This window comes from Carcharodon carcharias, chromosome 13 (genome assembly GCF_017639515.1).
Source record: "Carcharodon carcharias isolate sCarCar2 chromosome 13, sCarCar2.pri, whole genome shotgun sequence".
Lineage (NCBI taxonomy): Eukaryota > Metazoa > Chordata > Chondrichthyes > Lamniformes > Lamnidae > Carcharodon > Carcharodon carcharias.
The window spans coordinates 61518291-61537602 of NC_054479.1; the positions used below are offsets into that span (position 1 = coordinate 61518291).

The 19312-nt window shown below is 44.1% G+C and overlaps 1 protein-coding gene across 3 annotated transcripts in view; it reads left to right on the plus strand.

The window, feature by feature from the left end:
• Positions 1-19312, plus strand: part of ddx51 (DEAD (Asp-Glu-Ala-Asp) box polypeptide 51) — a 38033-nt gene that overhangs the window by 12809 nt on the left and 5912 nt on the right. For all 3 annotated transcript variants that reach the window (XM_041203510.1, XM_041203511.1, XM_041203512.1), the window contains exons 7-13: positions 748-854; positions 3040-3148; positions 3506-3651; positions 12456-12669; positions 15414-15529; positions 16932-17048; positions 18077-18178. In XM_041203510.1, coding sequence (XP_041059444.1) covers positions 748-854; positions 3040-3148; positions 3506-3651; positions 12456-12669; positions 15414-15529; positions 16932-17048; positions 18077-18178 — 911 coding nt within the window. The remainder of the gene's footprint in view (positions 1-747; positions 855-3039; positions 3149-3505; positions 3652-12455; positions 12670-15413; positions 15530-16931; positions 17049-18076; positions 18179-19312) is intronic.

A 19312-nucleotide genomic window follows, 5' to 3' on the forward strand; every position in this document is an offset into this window, starting at 1 on the left:
TACCACTGGACCATGCAGCTCAGACCAACACTGCTGGAGACCTCAAAGCCATTAGTGACTCAGAAACATGTAAGAGAACAGAATGCTGGGGAGGGGGGTGGGGGTTGCGTTCAATTTTTAAAAAAAGGCCACTCTGTAAATATTAATACCTCCTGTTCCCAATTAACTTTGCCTCACTCCATGATGAGGGAGGTTCAAAAAACTGAACAAGAGTTGCAGTATACAGTGCTGCTGTCAAACTTTTGTCAGTTCCGCTCTGCAAACAAACCACCAGGAGGCATGCATGAGCAGTCTATTGATCCACTCTGTGAACCCAAACATCAGGAAACTACACGAAGAGTCTCCACAAATGTGCACCTTTTAGGGAGTTGTTGCCTTTTCTATATTAGGAAACTTGCCTGTCCTTTTGCCAAGCCTTTTACCTGTCTAATAGCACGCCCAAGGTGGAAAACATATCTGTATAGGCTGAGAGTGGCTCTACTTGTTAGCTGTCGTCCATTTGTCCCAGCAATGCCAGATGCACCAGTCTGTTCTTGTTACAAGCTAATGTAGAAAGGAAATGCTGTGAGCAGTGGGCTCAGACCCCTTGTCGTGGGTCTGCCTTATTCCTTATCTGCACCCATCCTAACTTGCAGCTCACACTGTGCTGAAAGCCTCTTTCAGAAACATAGCTCTATATTGACAGATTGATTTGAATAACTCAGATAATGCACTACCCTTTATTTAAAGGATTATTATTTCCCTCAGGTGTGTAAGATTTTCAGTAGTTATGTTGAAGGCATGGGTCTGAAAGTAGTGATTGTTGCTGGACAGAAACCATTTGCTGCGGAGCAGAGCTCTCTTGTTGAGCATACGTAAGTAATCCTAACTTTTTAAAAAAAATAATAGATTTGAGTTCTGGATTTTGCAATTGGAGCAGTGTAACTGATCCACATCATTGAAACATACAAAATCAGAAAAGACCATTTCCCTACATCTGGTCAGTTCCAAAGTTAAAAGAAAAAAGCATTCTGCACTCTTCCCTCAATCATTTTTAACCTAAAATGGGGCTTCCCAAACTTTGGGATGTGAGCCCCAGTGGGTTTTTGGGACAAGATTTTGGGGTCACGAGATCCGAGGCAGCAATGACGGCTGTGGATTGAGTTTTGACAGCTGCGAAGCCCCTTTCAATGTTTGTTTTTTTTGACTATTGGTGGGGGTAGCTATTCTGAGGCCTGATTGCAGCTTCAACCACAGCCTGTGAAAAGGTGGGTCTTCATTTTTTTCAGGGCGAATCCAGTTTTACACTCCCCACACTCCCACTATGGTCAACTGCTCACCCCCTACCGTTAACAACTCTCTTTCCCCCGCCCACCCCATTCCCCGCTCAACCTGCGCCCCCCCCCCCCCCCACAACCTCCACCCAGCAACATTCCTTAGGACGCTTAGGATTAAACTAAATTGATATGAAAGATAAATTCACAGTTAAACAAAAGCAGATGGAAAGTTTGGAATAGCTTAAACTTTTAAAGCAAAAAATGCTGGATATCTGTGAGTATCTGACATCAGACGGTAGAATTAACCTGTAAGATTTCCTGTTCTTGACAGCTTTCAATAGCAATGTTTAAGTTTAGTCATCACCATAAACAGAAAATATCAGTTTGATTGACACTTCCACAGATGCTGCAATTTGATAAAGATCAGCTCCCATAGAAGAATGTGGGGATGGAGAAAGTGAAGTAGAACACCACCTTGCATTTATGTAGCATTTTAATGTAGAAAAACACCCCAAGGCATTTCACAGATGCACAAGGTGGAAACAAAGGACGCCAAGCCATATTAGGAGGGATGAACACATCATTAAAGAGATGGGTATTATGAAAGTAGATGGAGGTGGAGAAGAGGAACAGTTTAGGGAGGGGAACCCAGAGCATAGGGCCGAGGTGACTGATGGAATGGTGGGGCAAAGAGGGGGATACACGAGGTTTGAATCGGAGGAACACAGGTAGGTCAGCAAGGACAAATGAACACGTCTTGATATAGGACATGGCTGCAGAGATTTGGATAAGTTGAAGCTTGCAGAGAGTAGAGAATGGGAGGCTGACCAAGGGAACATTGCAATAGTTGAACCTGGAGATGACAAAGGTAGGGATAAAGGTTTCCTCCAGCGGGCGGGCTGAGTTGGATAGAGGTGGGTGATGTTAGGAAGGGAAAAGTAGGCAGTCAATGTGATGGAGGGTATATGGGCTTGGAATTTCAGCTCTGGGTTCCTTCACTGACACTGGGTCAAAATCCTGGAACTCCCTCCCTAACACAACTGTGGATGCACATATACCACATGGACTGCAGCTGTTCAAGAATGCAGCACATCACCACCTTCTCAAGGGCAATTAGGGATGGGCAATAAATGCTGGCCCAGCCAGCAATGGCCACATCCCATGAACGAATTTTAAAAAGGCTATCAGCATGAGACACTGACCAGGAGTGGTGGCAGAGTACAGACTTGTGACATGGACCAAAGACAATGACTTTGGTTTTCACAATGTTTAGTTGGAGGAAATTGCAGCTCATCCAAAACTCAATGTTAGGTAAACAGTCTGACTGAATGGAGGCAGTGGAAAGGTCAAGGGATGTAGTGAAGAGGTAGAGCTAAGTGGCATTAGGGTACATGTAGAAACTGATGGCAAGCCATTGGATGATGTTGCAAAGAGACATAATGTAGTTGGGAAAGGCAAGGCAGCTAAGGATAGATCCTTTGTAGAACTCTGAAAGTGATAGTGCAGTACAGGGAGATGAGCCATTTGCAGATTATCTCTCCAGTGAAAAGTTAAAACAGCTAAGCTGGGAACATTAACACTACCTGAACAGGGGTAAAGAAAGCTGGCATCTCAACCTGCCCTACTGCTTCACTAGTAATGTTAGTTTTTAATTACCTGCATAAACCCTGTTTCTTGATGTGCACTAATACCCTTGATTGTAGTTGCAGTGCTGTATTTGATGAGCCTAGATTCCTTACTGCCTGTGATAATGAACCAGTTTTCCTCCTTTCATTGGTTGCAGGGTTACTGGCTACTGCAGCTTGGCAGACATCGTGGTTGCAACTCCAGGACGTCTAGTTGACCACATTTCCAAAACAGACGGATTCAATCTGCAGCATCTCCGATACCTGGTAAGGTTTCAACCACCTCGACCAAAGATAGTGGATAATTCTCTCAGTAATTGCAGCTTTCTTCCTCCTAACTAATGATTCCGATTGGTTCACGAGTGCTGGCCACCCTCCACTGCCTCCTCTAAGCAACTACTCCATGTAAGCTAAGGAGGCGAGTGTTGGCGGGATATTAAACTGTGATAAGCATCCCAGTTGAGCTCCTCACCTGATCTCTTGACATATACTCGTCACTGGATAGCAACAATGCTTGTTCCTGTTCTGGGGAATGGTGCAAAACTTTTCATGCCCTTTGTTAAAAAGCATTTGTCAAAGTCACAGACCTAAAGGTTGATAACCCGGTGTGCAACTGTGTTGTAGATAATTGATGAGGCGGATCGAATGCTTGACAGTATGCACCAGGATTGGCTGAACCACGTCGTGAAGGCAGTATACCAAGTGAATGAATGTCCAGCTCCAAGCAAGTTGTTCCAGAGGATAGAACCAGGAACCTGCACGGCTGCAAGGTAAGGGACTGGGTGTCCCTGGGGCTAGGGCTGTCAATACCAAGAGGAAGAAGTGCTTTGTCAAATACCACATTGGCGGCTGCGCAGAGCCCGGTTAATGTCCGGTGATGGTAATTTGCCACAGCAGGGAGTACTCTCTCACTGGTTGATCTGTCTGGCTTCTTGAGAAGCTGCAAGTGAAGTCACTTTGGTGAGGTCAGAGTGCAGTAGGGAAGGGCCAAATCTTAAGATTGGGGCTAGCTCATTCAGTGGGGGAATCAAGAAGAACTTCTTCACAAAGGGTAGAAGAAATCTGGAAATCTTCCCCCAAAAGACTGTCAGCCATAATGGGGGGAAATCCTCAGTTGAAAAAGGAAGATACGTCAGAAGCTTCGCTATGGAAGGTAGCATCATCGGAACAGATGCAAGAGAGATGGAGAAACCAGGAAAATGAAATTGCAAGTTTACAGGAAACAGGGTGTGAGGACATTAGTCAAGGTAGCTGTGGGAGTCAGCGGGCTTGTAATACTATTAGTAGACAATCTATCTCCAGAAATGGAGACAGAGAAGTCAAGGAAGTGAAAGGAAATGTTAGAATTGGACCATGTGAAGGTATAAGAGGGGTGGAAATTGGAAGCAAAATTGATTAATTTTTCTAGTTCTGGATGAGAAAAACTCAGAAAACTTTTCTGAACTGGTTAGTGAGTGTTAAGAGTTTTACAGTTTGTTTTTTGGTGTCTGAGCTGGGAACCTGTAACTTACTATTATTTTACTAAACTAATAACTTAAACTAGATAAACCTGTTAATAAAACTCAAATAATTGAGTCAAATTAATAAATAACTAATCAAATAAATAAGTATGTTTTGATAGGTGGTATAATGCACCTGCAGGATACGGGAGTTTGTGGACACCCAGACAACCATATCTGCACTAAGTGTTTGCAGCTTGAAGAACTTGAGTTCAGAGTTGTTGTACTAGAGCACAAGCCAGCTGACATTGCTGGGCACCAGAGAGGGGGAAGAGTTACCTAAACTTTGTTCCTGGAGACAGTCATGCCTTCCAATTTCCACCCCTCTTATACCTTCACATGGTCCAATTCTAACATTTCCTTTCACTTCCTTGACTTCTCTGTCTCCATTTCTGGAGATAGATTGTCTACTAATAGTATTACAAGCCCGCTGACTCCCACAGCTACCTTGACTAATGTCCTCACACCCTGTTTCCTGTAAACTTGCAATTTCATTTTCCTGGTTTCTCCATCTCTCTTGCATCTGTTCCGATGATGCTACCTTCCATAGCGAAGCTTCTGACGTATCTTCCTTTTTCAACTGAGGATTTCCCCCCATTATGGCTGACAGTCTTTTGGGGGAAGATTTCCAGATTTCTTCTACCCTTTGTGAAGAAGTTCTTCTTGATTCTAGAACTTTAGAGTTGGTCAGTGCTAAGGGACAGGAGATTGTTACTACAATTCAGGTGGGACAGGAATCCAGCATGTCGTGATTTTTTAAATTCATTCACAGGATGTGGGCGTCACTGGCTGGGCCAGCATTTATTGCCCATCCCTAATTGCTATTGAGAAGGTGGCGGTGACCTGACTTCTAGAACTGCTGCAGTCAATGTGATGTAGGTGCACCCACAGTGCCGTAAGGGAGGGAGTTCTAGGATTCTGACCCTGTGACAGAATGGTGATATATTTCCAAGTCAGGATGGTGAGTGGCTTGGAGAGGAACTTGGTGGTGATGTTCCCACGTACTGCTGCCCTTGTCCTGCTAGATGGTAGTGGTTGTGGGTTTGGAAGGAGCTGTCTAAGGAGCCTTGGTGAGTTCCTGCAGTGCATCTTGTAGATGGTACACACTGCTGCCACTGGAGGGAGTGAATGTTTGTGGATGGGAAACCAATTAAGTGGGATGCTTTGTGGTGGATGGAGTAGCCTCAGCCCTTGATTCTGATCATCATTTATGAGGTACTTGTTACCCATGTGAATGAGATCAAGAGTGCAGGATGGATGGGCAAACTGACCACAGCACCATGGTATGGGAGGCCATTCACGTGAGAGAAGTGAAAAGGATCGTGGTGGTGATGGGAACAGTATAGTCAATGGGATAGGTGCAGTCAGCTGGGAGTTTGGAAAGTTATGTTGCCCAATACCTCTCTGCCAGGGGAAATACCACCACTACCACCACCAACCCCCCCACCCCCCGCACAATGCCAGGGGAATACCCCACCCAAACCAACCCCTCTGGCTCTCGGCCAGGAGAATGAAGTGAAATTGTCACCTGCAGAGGCTACAAAATAACAGAAGTTCAAGGATTAAAGGCCATTTGGTCCTTCCACAGTCTATGTAACCTATCCTATCATGTGCTCTACCCAATTTACTTACATTGAGGGAACATTATTCTATAGAGCTTCTCCCTCCCTGCAACCAGGAAATACCCAACCAACACCCTGCCTAGATTGATTGATTTTTCTTTTTGTCTCAGCATGTTCCCTGTGTTCTTTAATCATCTCTGTTTGCACTTTCAATCTTTATCAAATATTTCTGCAGCTGCTTTTGGATGAATTAATTGGCACAGTATGAAATACTATTACTGAATATCTTTCTAATAGTCACAGCTCTGAGGAGGGGCAGGGTTTACAGAAACCTTTCATTCCTGGCTTGAGGGCAGACAGGGCCTTGGCTTAATGTCTCATTCAAAAAGCTCCCTCAGTACTCCACTGGGAGTGAAACACAGAACCAAGGATCAGGAGTAGGTCATTCAGCCCTTCGAGTCTGCTCCACCATTCAATATGATCATGGCTGATCCTCTATCACAACGCCTACGCTCGTGCTCACCCCATACCCCTTGACGTCTTTAGAGTCCAGAAATCTATTTCCTCCTTAAGTATATTCAGTGACTTGGCTTCCACAGCCTCCTGTGGTAGAGAATTCCATAGGTTCACCACCATCTGAGTGAAAATGTTTCTCCTTATCTCAGTCCTAAATAGTCTACTCTGTATCCTGAGACTGACCCCTTGTTCTAGACCCCAACCCTAGCCAGAATAAATATCACCCCTGTATCCAGTCTGTTCATCCTTGCCAGAATTTTATGTTTCAATGAGATCCCCTCTCATTCTTCTAACCTCCAGTGAATACAGGCCTAGTCAGCCCAATCTCTCCTCATTACAACAATCCTGCCATCCCAGGAATCAGTCTGGTGAACCTTTGTTGTGCTGCCTTTATAGCAAGTATATCCTTTCTTGGGTAAGAAGACCAAAGCTGCACACAGTACCCCAGGTGTGGTCTCACCAAGGTCCTGTACAGCTGCAGTAAGACATCCGTACTCCTGTACTCAAGTCCTCTCGCAATGAAGGCCAACGTACCATTTGCCTTCTTAACTGCTTGCTGCACCTGCATGCTTGCTTTCAGTGCTTGGTGTACAAGGACACCCAGGTCCCTTTGTACATCAACATTTCCCAATCTATCACCATTTAAATAATACTCTGCCTTTCTGTTTTTCCTACCAAAGTGGATAACTTCACACTTATCCACGTTATACTGCACCTGCCATGTATTTGCCCACTCATTCAACCTGTCTAAATCAGCTTGAAACCTCTTAATACCCTCCTCATCACTCATTCCCACCAAGTTTTGTGTAGTCAGCAAACTTGGAAATATTACATTTTGTCCCCTCATGCAAATCATTGATATATATTGTGCGTAGGTGGGGCCCAAGCACTGATCCCTGCAGTACCCTACTTGTCACTACCTGTCACTCTGAAAAAATCCATTTATTTCTACATTCTGTTTCCTGTCTGCTAACCAATTCTCAATCCATGCCAATATATTACCCACAATCCCATGTGCTTTAATTTTACACACTAACCTCTTATGTGGGACCTTGTCAAAAGCTTTCTGAAAATACAAATACACCACGTCCTCTGGTGGTCTTTTATCTATTCTACTAGTTACTTCCTCAAAAAAAAACTCCACTAGGTTTGTGGAATATGATTTCCCTTTCATAAATCTATGTTGACTTTGTTTAATCCCATTGATATTTTCCAAGTGTCCTGTTATCACATCCTTTATAATGGACTTTAGCATTTTCGCTACTACTGATGTCAGGCTAACTGGTCTATAATTCTCTGTTTTCTCCCTTCCTCCTTTTTTAAATAGTGGGGTTACATTTGCCACCTTCCAATCTGCTGGGACTGTTCCAGAATCTACAGAATTTTGGAAGATGATAACCAACGCATGAAGAGTATCAGGCCCTGGGCATTTATCAGCTTTCAGTCCCATTAATTTCTCCAGCACTACTGTTTTAGTAATACTAATTTCCTTCAATTCCTCCTTCCCACTAGACCATTGGTTCCCTAGTATTTCTGGGAAGTTATTTGTGTCTTCCTTCATGAAGACAGAACTAAAGTAGTTGTTTAATTGCTCTGCCATTTCCTTGTTTTCTATTATAAATTCTCCTGTTTCAGCCTGTAAGAGACCTTACATTTGTCTTCACCAATCTTTTTCTTTTTATATACTTTTAGAAGCTTTTACAGTCCGCTTTAATGTTCCTTGCAAGTTTACTCGTACTCTTTCCCCTCTTAATCAATCTTTTGGTTCTCCTTTGCTGAATTCTAAACTGCTCCCAATCCTCAGGCTTGCTACTTTTTCTAGCAACTTTATATGACTCCTCTTTAGATCTAATATTATCCCTGATTTCTTTTGTTAGCCATGGCTGGGCTGCTTTTCCTGCTGTGTTTTTGCACCAGAAAGGAATATATAACTGTTGCAATGCATTCATTAATTTCTTAAATATTAGCCATTGTCTGTCCACCGTCATGCCTTTTAATGAAGTTCCCCAATCTATCTTAGCCAACTCACGCCTCATACCTTCATAGTTTCCTTTAAGATTTAGGACCCTAGTTTCAGATTGGACTACTTTACTTTCCATCCTAAGGAAGAATTCTATCATGTTATGGTCACTGTTGCCTAAAGGACCCTGCACAACAAGATTATTGATTAACTCCTTATTGCACAAAACCAAATCTAGGATAGCCTGTTCCCTGGTCGGCTCCTCAACTTACTGGTCTAAAAAACCATCTCGTATACACTCCAGGAATTCAGCCACCATAATATTATTGCTAATATTATTAGCAGTATTATTGCTAATTTGGTTTGCCCAGTTAAAGTCACTCATGATTACTGTAGCACCCTTGTTACATGCATCTCTAATTTCCTGTTTAATGCCATCCCCATCTTTATCACTACTGTTTGGAGGCCTAAAGACAACTCAAACTAATGTTTTCCACCCCTTGTTTCTTCTTAGCTCCACCCAGACTGATTCTACATCTAGATTTTCTGAGCTAATATCCTCTCTCACTATAGCACTGATTTTATCCATAACTAACAATGCCACTCCACCTCCTTTTTGTTTTTGCCTGTCTGTCCTCAATATTGAGTACCCTTGGATATTCAGTTCCCACCCTTGGTCACCCTGCAGCCATATCTCATAATCATAATCATATTGTACCTGTTTACATCTATTTGCGCTGTTAATTCATCTACCTTATTATGAATGTTTTGTGCATTCAGAAACAGTCCCTTTAGACTTGTCTTTTTCACATTTTTACACATTTTTTGTACCATAGCCCTATTTGCTGCTAGCCCTTGTTTCCTCTGCTTCCACTTCTGCTTTCTACTGTTCTGTCTGTCTTTCCTCTTTGTTTCCCCCTGTTGTGTCACCCCACTCAGGTTCCCATCCCCCTGCCAATCTAGTTTAAACTCTCCCCCACAGTACTAGCAAATACCCCTGCGGGGATATTGGTCCCCGCCCTGCTGTGGTGCAACCTGTCCAGCTTGTACAGGTTCCATCTTCCACAGAATCAGTCCTAATTCCTCAGGAATCTAAATCCCTCCCTCCTACACCATCTCTCCAGCCAAACATTCACTCGGTCTATTCTCCTATTCCTGATCTTGCTTGCATGTGGTACTGGGAGTAATCCTGGGATTACTATCTTTTGAGGTCCTGCTTTTTAATTTATTTCCTTGCTCCCTATATTCTGCTTTCAGGATCTCATCCCTCTTTTTACCTATGTCATTGATACTGATATCGACCACAAACTCTGGCTGTTCGCCGTCCCCCTTCAGAATGTCAGAACGTCCTTTGGTTGCTCAGTGACATCCTTAACCCTAGCACCAGGGAGGCAACATGCTATCCTGGTGTCATGCCTGCGACCACAGAAATGTCTATCTATTCCCCTTAGAGTAGAATCCCCTATTACTATAGCTCTCCTACTCATTTTTTCCCTCCTCTGTGCAGCTGAGCCACTCGTGGTACCACGGGCTTGGCTCTCCTTGCATTCCCCTGAGAAACCATCTCCCCCAGCAGTATACTGTTGGAGAAGGAGATGGACCCAGGGGACTCCTGTACTACCTGTCTAGTGCTTTTACTCTGTCTGGCGGTCACCCATTCCCTTTCTGACTGTGCACTCTTTACCTGTGGTCCTGTGGTGTGACCATCTCACTGTATGTGCTATCCATAAAGATCTCATCCTTGTGGATGCTCCACAGTGACTTCAAGCACAGCTCCTGCTCCGAAACATGGATTTCGAATAGCTGCAGCCAGAAACACTTCCTGCACACATGGTCACCTCAGACACTGGAAGTGTCCCTGACTTCCCACATCATACAGGAGGAGCATTCCACTTGGCTGAGCTGCCCTGCCATGACTTACCCTTAAATTACTCCCTTTATTTTCACTTCCTCTTGTTTAGAGAGCATTAAGGACAGAAGAACTATTTATCAGGTCCTACTTACCAAGGCTGCTCAGCTCTTACTGATGAAAGGTAGAAAATAAAAGGATCATCTTCCCACTTCAGCAAACTCCCTCTCTCACCAAATTCCAACTGAAGCACTCTAATACAGCCCAAAGCAGCATTCCAGGGCAGACAAAAGCAACATGTAGATGGCTTGCTTTTATGCTGTCTGAATCTAGCTTCTGAAAACTTGTTTAAGCCAGTTACCTATTTTACTAAACAAAAACAAAAACAGAATTACCTGGAAAAACTCAGCAGGTCTGGCAGCATCGGCGGAGAAGAAAAGAGTTGACGTTTCGAGTCCTCATGACCCTTCGACAGAACTTGAGTTCGAGTCCAAGAAAGAGTTGAAATATAAGCTAGTTTAAGGTGTGTGTGTGGGGGGCGGAGAGAGAGAGAGAGAGAGAGAGAGAGAGGTGGAGTGGGGGTGTGGTTGTAGGGACAAACAAGCAGTGATAGAAGCAGATCATCAAAAGATGTCAACAACAATAGAACAGAAGAACACATAGGTGTTAAAGTTAAAGTTGGTGATATTATCTAAACGAATGTGCTAATTAGGAATGGATGGTAGGGCACTCAAGGTATAGCTCTAGTAGGGGTGGGGAGAGCATAAAAGATGTTTTTTTTTATATAATGGAAATAGGTGGGAAAAGGAAAATCTATATAATTTATTGGAAAAAAAAAGGAAAGGAAGGGGGAAACAGAAAGGGGGTGGGGATGGGGGAGGGAGCTCACGACCTAAAGTTGTTGAATTCAATATTCAGTCCGGATGGCTGTAAAGTGCCTAGTCGGAAGATGAGGTGTTGTTCCTCCAGTTTGCGTTGGGCTTCACTGGAACAATGCAACAAGCCAAGGACAGACATGTGGGCAAGAGAGCAGGGTGGAGTGTTAAAATGGCAAGCGACAGGGAGGTTTGGGTCATTCTTGCGGACAGACCGCAGGTGTTCTGCAAAGCGGTCGCCCAGTTTACGTTTGGTCTCTCCAATGTAGAGGAGACCACATTGGGAGCAACGAATGCAGTAGACTAAGTTGGGGGAAATGCAAGTGAAATGTTGCTTCACTTGAAAGGAGTGTTTGGGTCCTTGGACGGTGAGGAGAGAGGAAGTGAAGGGGCAGGTGTTGCATCTTTTGCGTGGGCATGGGGTGGTGCCGTAGGAGGGGGTTGAGGAATAGGGGGTGATGGAGGAGTGGACCAGGGTATTTTACTAGCTGCAGCTGCTAGCAGAGCCTGTGTAACCCCTGTTTTAAAGCTGGACTAAAATTTACCTTCTCCCAACCCAAAGAGCAACTTTTAGTTAGTTGCTAAATTAAAGAAAGATTAGACTTTAGATAGAAATTAACCTTTAAAAATCTGTCTCTCACCAAATTCCAACTGAAGCACTCTAATGCAGCTCAAAGCAGCCCTCCAGTGCAGACACCAATGCAGACAAGGAATGTCGGCGTAGATTTGTGCTTAAGCTTCTGCATTGGGATTTGAACCGATTCAGAGATGAGAGTGCTGTCACTGAGTCATGGTAGATGCTGTAAAATTTTAATTTTCAAATTTTTTTGCTTGTTCAATTACAATACTGAACAATTAGCTTTGACAACAGCCTAAGTAAAATGGTAGTTGTCAGATTTTAAAGACTATTTCTGGATCAGAGGTGAGGGGAACCTTTCACCATGACATCTTCTATAGGCAAAGGTATTTCGTTAAAGATATGATCAGTTACATGGTTAAGTCTGTTTTAAATACATGGCAAGAGATTGTGACTGTGACTGAAGTACAGTTGAGAGCTTCTTTACATTTGTGTTTTCTACTTTTTTGGCATTTTGAAAATAAAAATTTGGCTCTGTGAAACAAATTGGGAACAATATTTGTGTATGTTAATAATTCGATTACACTGGGACCCTGTGGTGTTCCCAGCTCCATCTATTTTTACAGGAGGATTTGCTGATTAATACACCCATCATCTAACTGTTGCCTGTTAACTCCATATCGCTGTAGATATGTATCTGTACTCAAGGTCAGTAACTTCAGACTTCTTTCCACAGCCACTCCCGTCTGCAGATGCCCCTGCAGAAACTGCTGTTCTCTGCCACCCTCACCCAAGATTCTGAGAAACTGCAGCAGTTGGGACTGCACCAGCCTCAGCTTTTCACCTCCAATTACACACGGTTTGAGCGGGAGCCACACGTGACCCAGAGTGAGCACCGAGAATCAGTGGACACCGTCGAAAACAAGTACACGTTGCCCGAGGGGCTGACGGTGCGTACTGATTCAGACTAATTTCCTCTTTCTTGATATAGAATGAAAGAACAAACATGAATTTTTATAGTATCTTTCATGACTTTGGTGGTAAAGAGCTTTGGGGCTTCCCAGTGAAGTACTTTTGAAGTGTAGTCATTCTTGTAATGTAGAGAACGCAAAAATGCAACTGCCAATTCTGCACAGGTTAACTCCCACAAACCGTAATGAAATAATTATCAGGTAGTTTGTTTTAGTGATATTGATTAAGGGATAAATATCGACTGAGACACCTGGTGAGAACTCCCTTGCTCTTCTTCAAAACACCCACTTGAGAGGGCAGCGGGGACCTTGGTTAAACATCCCACCACCTCGTGAAAGTGCAGCACTCCCCCAGACTGCACTGGGAGAGTCAGCCTTGGAGAGGGACTTGAAACCACTACTTTCTGACTCAGAGGCCAGAATACTACCACTGAACCACGCCTGACACACAATCTATTTGTAATTTTCCATTTGTAATCTGTTTCTCTGTGTATTGAGGGTTCTGTGGCTGATGCTGGTGAATGTGTAACACCAGTAGTGCCTGCCCATTTCTGTTAGCAAGGAAACTTACCTGTGCGGTGGGAGGGAGACTGCCTTGAGCTATTTTCAATTGGAATTCTGACAAAGGAACCTTTTACTCTGAGCTTTATAGGATGCATGACAAAGTTTGAGATGTGCCACACCCAATGAACAGCTAACTCTTCAACTGCCTCGGGAATCCTTACTCATTAAATTTGAGTCACTGCTGCCGGAAGAGTTAAGCAAAGCATGAGACAGACATGACTGATTGGAAGTTTAGACAAGGTGCTTGTGATCAGATTGCTGTACATGATATTACAGTTACTGGCACTCTACAGCACCTCCTCAGCATGCACACACACACTCACACTCACTCTTACTCACTCACTCACTCTCAGTCTCTCTCTCTCTCACACACATGCTCTCTCCCCGCAATTTCTCTTGCTGTGTACAACAGCAGCTTTATATAATAGCACCTTAACATATTTGCCCCAAAGTGTTTCACTGAGGTGCACTCTAGAATAAAATAGGATGCTGGGCCAAAAAGGGATACTAGGAGGGCGTCACCAAAAGTTTGGTCAAGTAGGTATGTTTTGTGTGACTTAAGGGAGGAGAGGGAGTTAGAGAGATTTGTGGAGGGAATTTCAGAGCATGGGATCTGAAGGCTCAGGGCCCCTGTAACTGAGTTACAAGGATTGTGGGGAGACGGGTGATGACAGAGAGCCTAGCCCCAGCCTCCAACACTGCATGGAGTTATCTGAGGGGCACTCATGTTTCCAGTTATATATCTCCATTTGAGAGGTAATACCACCTTCTTTCGCAGTCTCAGGATCAAGGATGACTTGCTTCCATTCCGGTTCAATGGATTCTGAAATGGCTGAAAAGTCCAATGCACAATCTGCAGACTCTGCCACATGTGGGGCAGGCGGTGCTTGAAGGGTTGGGTAGACGGGTTGTTTGGAGGTTTGTGCGCTCTCCGTCTTGATCTTGCTTTGACACATTCCCGAAAAAGTCTCTCAATCTGTTTGGTGCCTTCCCAGATGAGCCTTCCGCATTTTGGTTGGTCACAAACCAGGGACTTCCATGAGTTGACAGCAAAGTTTGACTTTTTCAGGGGTGCTTTGAAGACATCCCTAAACTGTCCTCCGGGGAGTTTCCTGCCACAACTGAGTTCCAAGTAGAGCAGTTGCTTTTGGAATCTGGTGTCAGGCATGCGAACAATATGTCCCTTCCCTGTTGGTTCTGAGTGATTAGTGCCTTGGCGCTGGGCACAGTGGCTTGGAAGGCAGTACCAGGCCTGTACTCAACATCTCTCCCTGATGGCTCAGCAGGGATCAGGAGCTCAATATGTCACAATCACCTGTGACTTCTTATTATCAGCTGGGAACGTGCAATCACTTGGGTGTAGTAGTATCAAATGTATGGCTAGTTCTGCACATTTAGATAACACCTAGGCAGAGCTGAGGTCCCTCCTTAGTGAGTACCACAGGACAAATTAAGGAGCTGTGGTTTGGGCGGCAGGTGTGGGTGCAAAACACGCAGGCCAAAGCTATCCTTTAATAAAAGCAAAATACTGCAGATGCTGGAAATCTGAAATAAGAAACAGAAAATGCTGGAAAAACTCAACAGGTCTGGCAGCATCTGTGGAGAGAGAAACAGAGTTAACGTTTTGAGTCCATCAGAGCTTCGGGATACAACCATGCTAAAGCTATCCTTTATCCAGTATCATGGAGTGGGACTTAAACCCCTAACCCTTTGTTGGCCCTTCTTCTGTCTTCATTTCCAGCTCTTCTGTGTCAGGAGCTCATACTCATTCCCATTTGCTTTGTAGCCATCAATGTTATAAGCTATCCAGGAACTGGTGGGGCGAATGTGGCCTCGGAGGTATAGTTGAGCAACATTTTGCAACATGCACAGTTGTGGGTTCTGTTGGGAGATGGTGCTTTGGTGATGATCCCCAGGAGATAAGCTACCTCATGATCGATTGAGACTTTCCTTGGAGCTTTTTTGAGTTGCTTAACAAGTGTGGCGAACTTTGCTGTGAAGCCTCCTTTGTTCCCTCTGCCACAATTATGATAGACTCACTAATGGGCCAAAGCTGCTGGAGAGCAAGTATTTCAAATCTGTTTGTATTTGCAATTTACAAGATGTAAAATTTTAAATGTTACCAAAAGAAAATGATGTATTCCTCTGTTCCCATGCAGGAGTTCTATGTCCCGTGCCACCTCAACAAGAAGCCTCTGATAATCCTCTACTTTGTCCTGAGAATGAAGTTCAGTCATATCCTCTGTTTCACCAATTCCAGAGAGGCATCGCACAGGTAACCAGCCTGTTGATTGTTCTTGCTGCTGGTATTTTTGACAGTGTGACAGTGAGCTGTCTCTGTTTATACAGGATGATAGGTGTGACAGTGAGCTGTCTCTGTTTACACAGGATGATCAGTGTGACAGTGAGCTGTCTCTGTTTACACAGGATGATAGGTGTGACAGTGAACTGTCTCAGTTTACACAGGATGATCAGTGTGACAGTGAGCTGTCTCTGTTTACACGGGATGATCAGTGTGACAGTGAGCTGTCTCTGTTTACACAGGATGATCGGTGTGACAGTGAGCTGTCCCTGTTTACACAGGATGACAGGTGTGACAGTGAGCTGTTTCTGTTTACACAGGATGAGAGGTGTGACAGTGAGCTGTCTCTGTTTACACAGGATGATAGGTGTGACAGTGAGCTGTTTCTGTTTACACTGGATGAGAGGTGTGACAGTGAGCTGTTTCTGTTTACACAGGATGAGAGGTGTGACAGTGAGCTGTCCCTATTTACACAGGATGATAGGTGTGACAGTGAGCTGTTTCTGTTTACACAGGATGAGAGGTGTGACAGTGAGCTGTCACTGTTTACATAGGATGATAGATGTGACAGTGAGCAGTCTCTGTTTACACAGGATGATCAGTGTGACAGTGAGCTGTCCCTGTTTACACAGGATGATCAGTGTGACAGTGAGCTGTCTCTGTTTACACAGGATGATAGGTGTGACAGTGAGCTGTCTCTGTTTACACAGGATGATAGGTGTGACAGTGAGCTGTCTCTGTTTACACAGGATGATAGGTGTGACAGTGAGCTGTCACTGTTTACATAGGATGATAGATGTGACAGTGAGCAGTCTCTGTTTACACGGGATGATCAGTGTGACAGTGAGCTGTCCCTGTTTACACAGGATGATAGGTGTGACAGTGAGCTGTCCCTGTTTACACGGGATGATCAGTGTGACAGTGAGCTGTCCCTGTTTACATGGGATGACCAGTGTGACTGTGAGCTGTCCCTGTTTACACGGGATGATAGGTGTGACAGTGAGCTGTCTCTGTTTACACGGGATGATAGGTGTGACAGTGAGCTGTCTCTGTTTACATGGGATGATCAGTGTGACAGTGAACTGTCTCTGTTTACACAGGATGATAGGTGTGACAGTGAACTGTCTCTGTTTACACAGGATGAGAGGTGTGACAGTGAGCTGTCCCTGTTTACACAGGATGAGAGGTGTGACAGTGAGCTGTCCCTGTTTACACAGGATGATCAGTGTGACAGTGAGCTGTCCCTGTTTACATGGGATGATCAGTGTGACAGTGAACTGTCTCTGTTTACACAGGATGATTGTTTTGACAGTGAACTGTCTCTGTTTACACAGGATGATCAGTGTGACAGTGAGCTGTTTCTGGTCTGTTGCAGGTTGTATCTGTTACTCCATGCCTTTGGTGGTATACAAGTGGCAGAATTTTCTTCCAGACTTTCCCCCAATGAAAGACAAAAAACACTGAAAGAGTTTGAACAAGGAAAACTCCAAATGTAAGTGTGTGTCTGTGTCGGCTTGTGGTGTGCATGTCGGCATCAGCCTGGGGGATGGATTCTAGTGGCATAGTTGGTTGGGTGGTACTATGGGTCTCAGTGTGGGGGCAGAGAAGGGTTTGTAATGGGTTTGCAATGCCTTAGGTCTTGCCACTGTTTGGAACAAAAACAAAAATACCTGGAAAAACTCAACAGGTCTGACAGCATCTGCGGAGAGGAATACAGTTAACGTTTCAAGTCCATATGACTCTTCACCAGAACTAAGGAAAAATAGAAAAGCGGTGAAATATAAGCTGGTTTAAGGTGGGGTGGAACAGGTAGAGCTGGATAGAGGGCCAGTGATATCTCCAGCTATCACTGGCCCTCTATCCGGTTCTATCTGTCCCACCCCCTTAAACCAGCTTATATTTCACCGCTTTTCTATTTTTCCTTAGTTCTGGTGAAGAGTCATACGGACTCGAAACGTTAACTGTGTTCCTCTCTGCAGTTGCTGTCAGACCTGCTGAGTTTTTCCAGCATCTGCAGTATTTTGCTTTCATCTTAGATCCTTTGGAAACTCCAAGGTGACAATGTAGGGTGGGTAAAGAACTGAATGTTGGAGATGTTCTGTATGTTTTGATCAGTGAGAGTGGAATGAATTGAGGATAGTCTCAAGTGAACTGGACAAGGAAAAAGAGACATTGAAGGATGGTTTGGGCGACTGTGTTAAAGGATGCAGAGGATTAGTGCTCAGCAGTCACAGTCACGGTGCATGTTAGGGCTGTTTCAGAGATGTGACTGGAGTGGAGACCTGATTGGAGAGTTTCTGACATTAAGATGCAGAAGAGATGGCCATGGATCTAGTGAGTTCACGGACTTTGGAGAGGAATGGCAAATAGGACATAGAATGGTAGTTTGGAATGTTCAGGGCGGGTTTACTATGATTCTGTATCTGGCCACTTTGAGACTATGTCACATGCTGTTGTGGTTATAGACTGGAGTTCCACTTGCTGTTGTAGTCACACAATTTTTAATACCTTCTCCCACAGACTGATCAGCACTGATGCAAGTGCTAGAGGAATTGATGTTAAATGTGTCAGATGTGTGGTTAATTATGATGCCCCGCAGTTCATCAGGACCTACATCCACAGGTAAGCAGTGGGTTTTTAACTTGAAACACCTCCAACCACCGCGCACCCCCCACCCTCACCCCATCCAAACCGCTTCCTGTGTCTGAAAGGATGTTAATGTTAAACACTGCAAATAGGCATCATACAGCAGCATGCTAAATTTGGATTCTTGCCACTTGATATCCAGAAAGGAATCCAGGGCACCAATAAACCTGTTCTGTACCCTAATTAATTTTAAAACATGATGTAAATGAAACTAACCCAAAGCTAATAGATATGATTTATTTTCTATCAATTGACTGGCCTTGTGCTCAGAATCATGTTGCAAAGGCTTGTGTAACATACTTTTCTGTAACTTCAATAGTTTTCAATTTATCCTGTTACTGTCTGGTGATTATTGACTAACATCACAGTACTATCACGTGTTCTGTAAACCTTTAACTTGTTGTTGCTCACCATGGCCTCGGGATGTCAGTAAGGTTAATAATGGTGGCACATATGAAAATTTCATACTCGGTGCTGAAATTGCACATTCTTTTCGACCAGTCTAAACACTGAGCTGTAACACTTTTAGGTATAGATCTGTCACTTGTGATGAGGTCATTCCAAGGGAATAAATTAAGAGCAGCATACAATGCTGAAGCTGACTTTGACATGCATTTCCCCAATCAGTTATTAACACGCTAAAGTTAGGGACAAGACCAAAGCGTGGCACCAGTATCAAAGTGTTGTGATATGTGAAAGGTGCCAGCATCTGGGTCCATAAAAGCATTGGCTCAGGACAATGTTTAAATACACCGCAGGCGGAATGAGAGGCTGCTGTACAGGATCACCAGCTGACGCACCATACATGCGCATACAAACATATAAAATAGCAGCAGAAGTAGGTCATTCGGCCCCTTGAGCCTGCTCCACGATTCAGTAAGATCATGGCTGATCTGAATAATCTGAATGTACCTGAAGTTGTTGCCCCTTCAGTTCACAAATCAATATTTAACACTTATCACAGAGCAGGCTTTCCCATTAATGTGGAACGTTGCTTGCATAACAAGAACTTCTATTAATATAGAAAAATGTCCCATGGTGTCTCAGGTGTAAAAGGAAAAGGGGTCTTTAAGCCAAAGGAGGATAGATTAAAAGCGGTGATATTAGGTT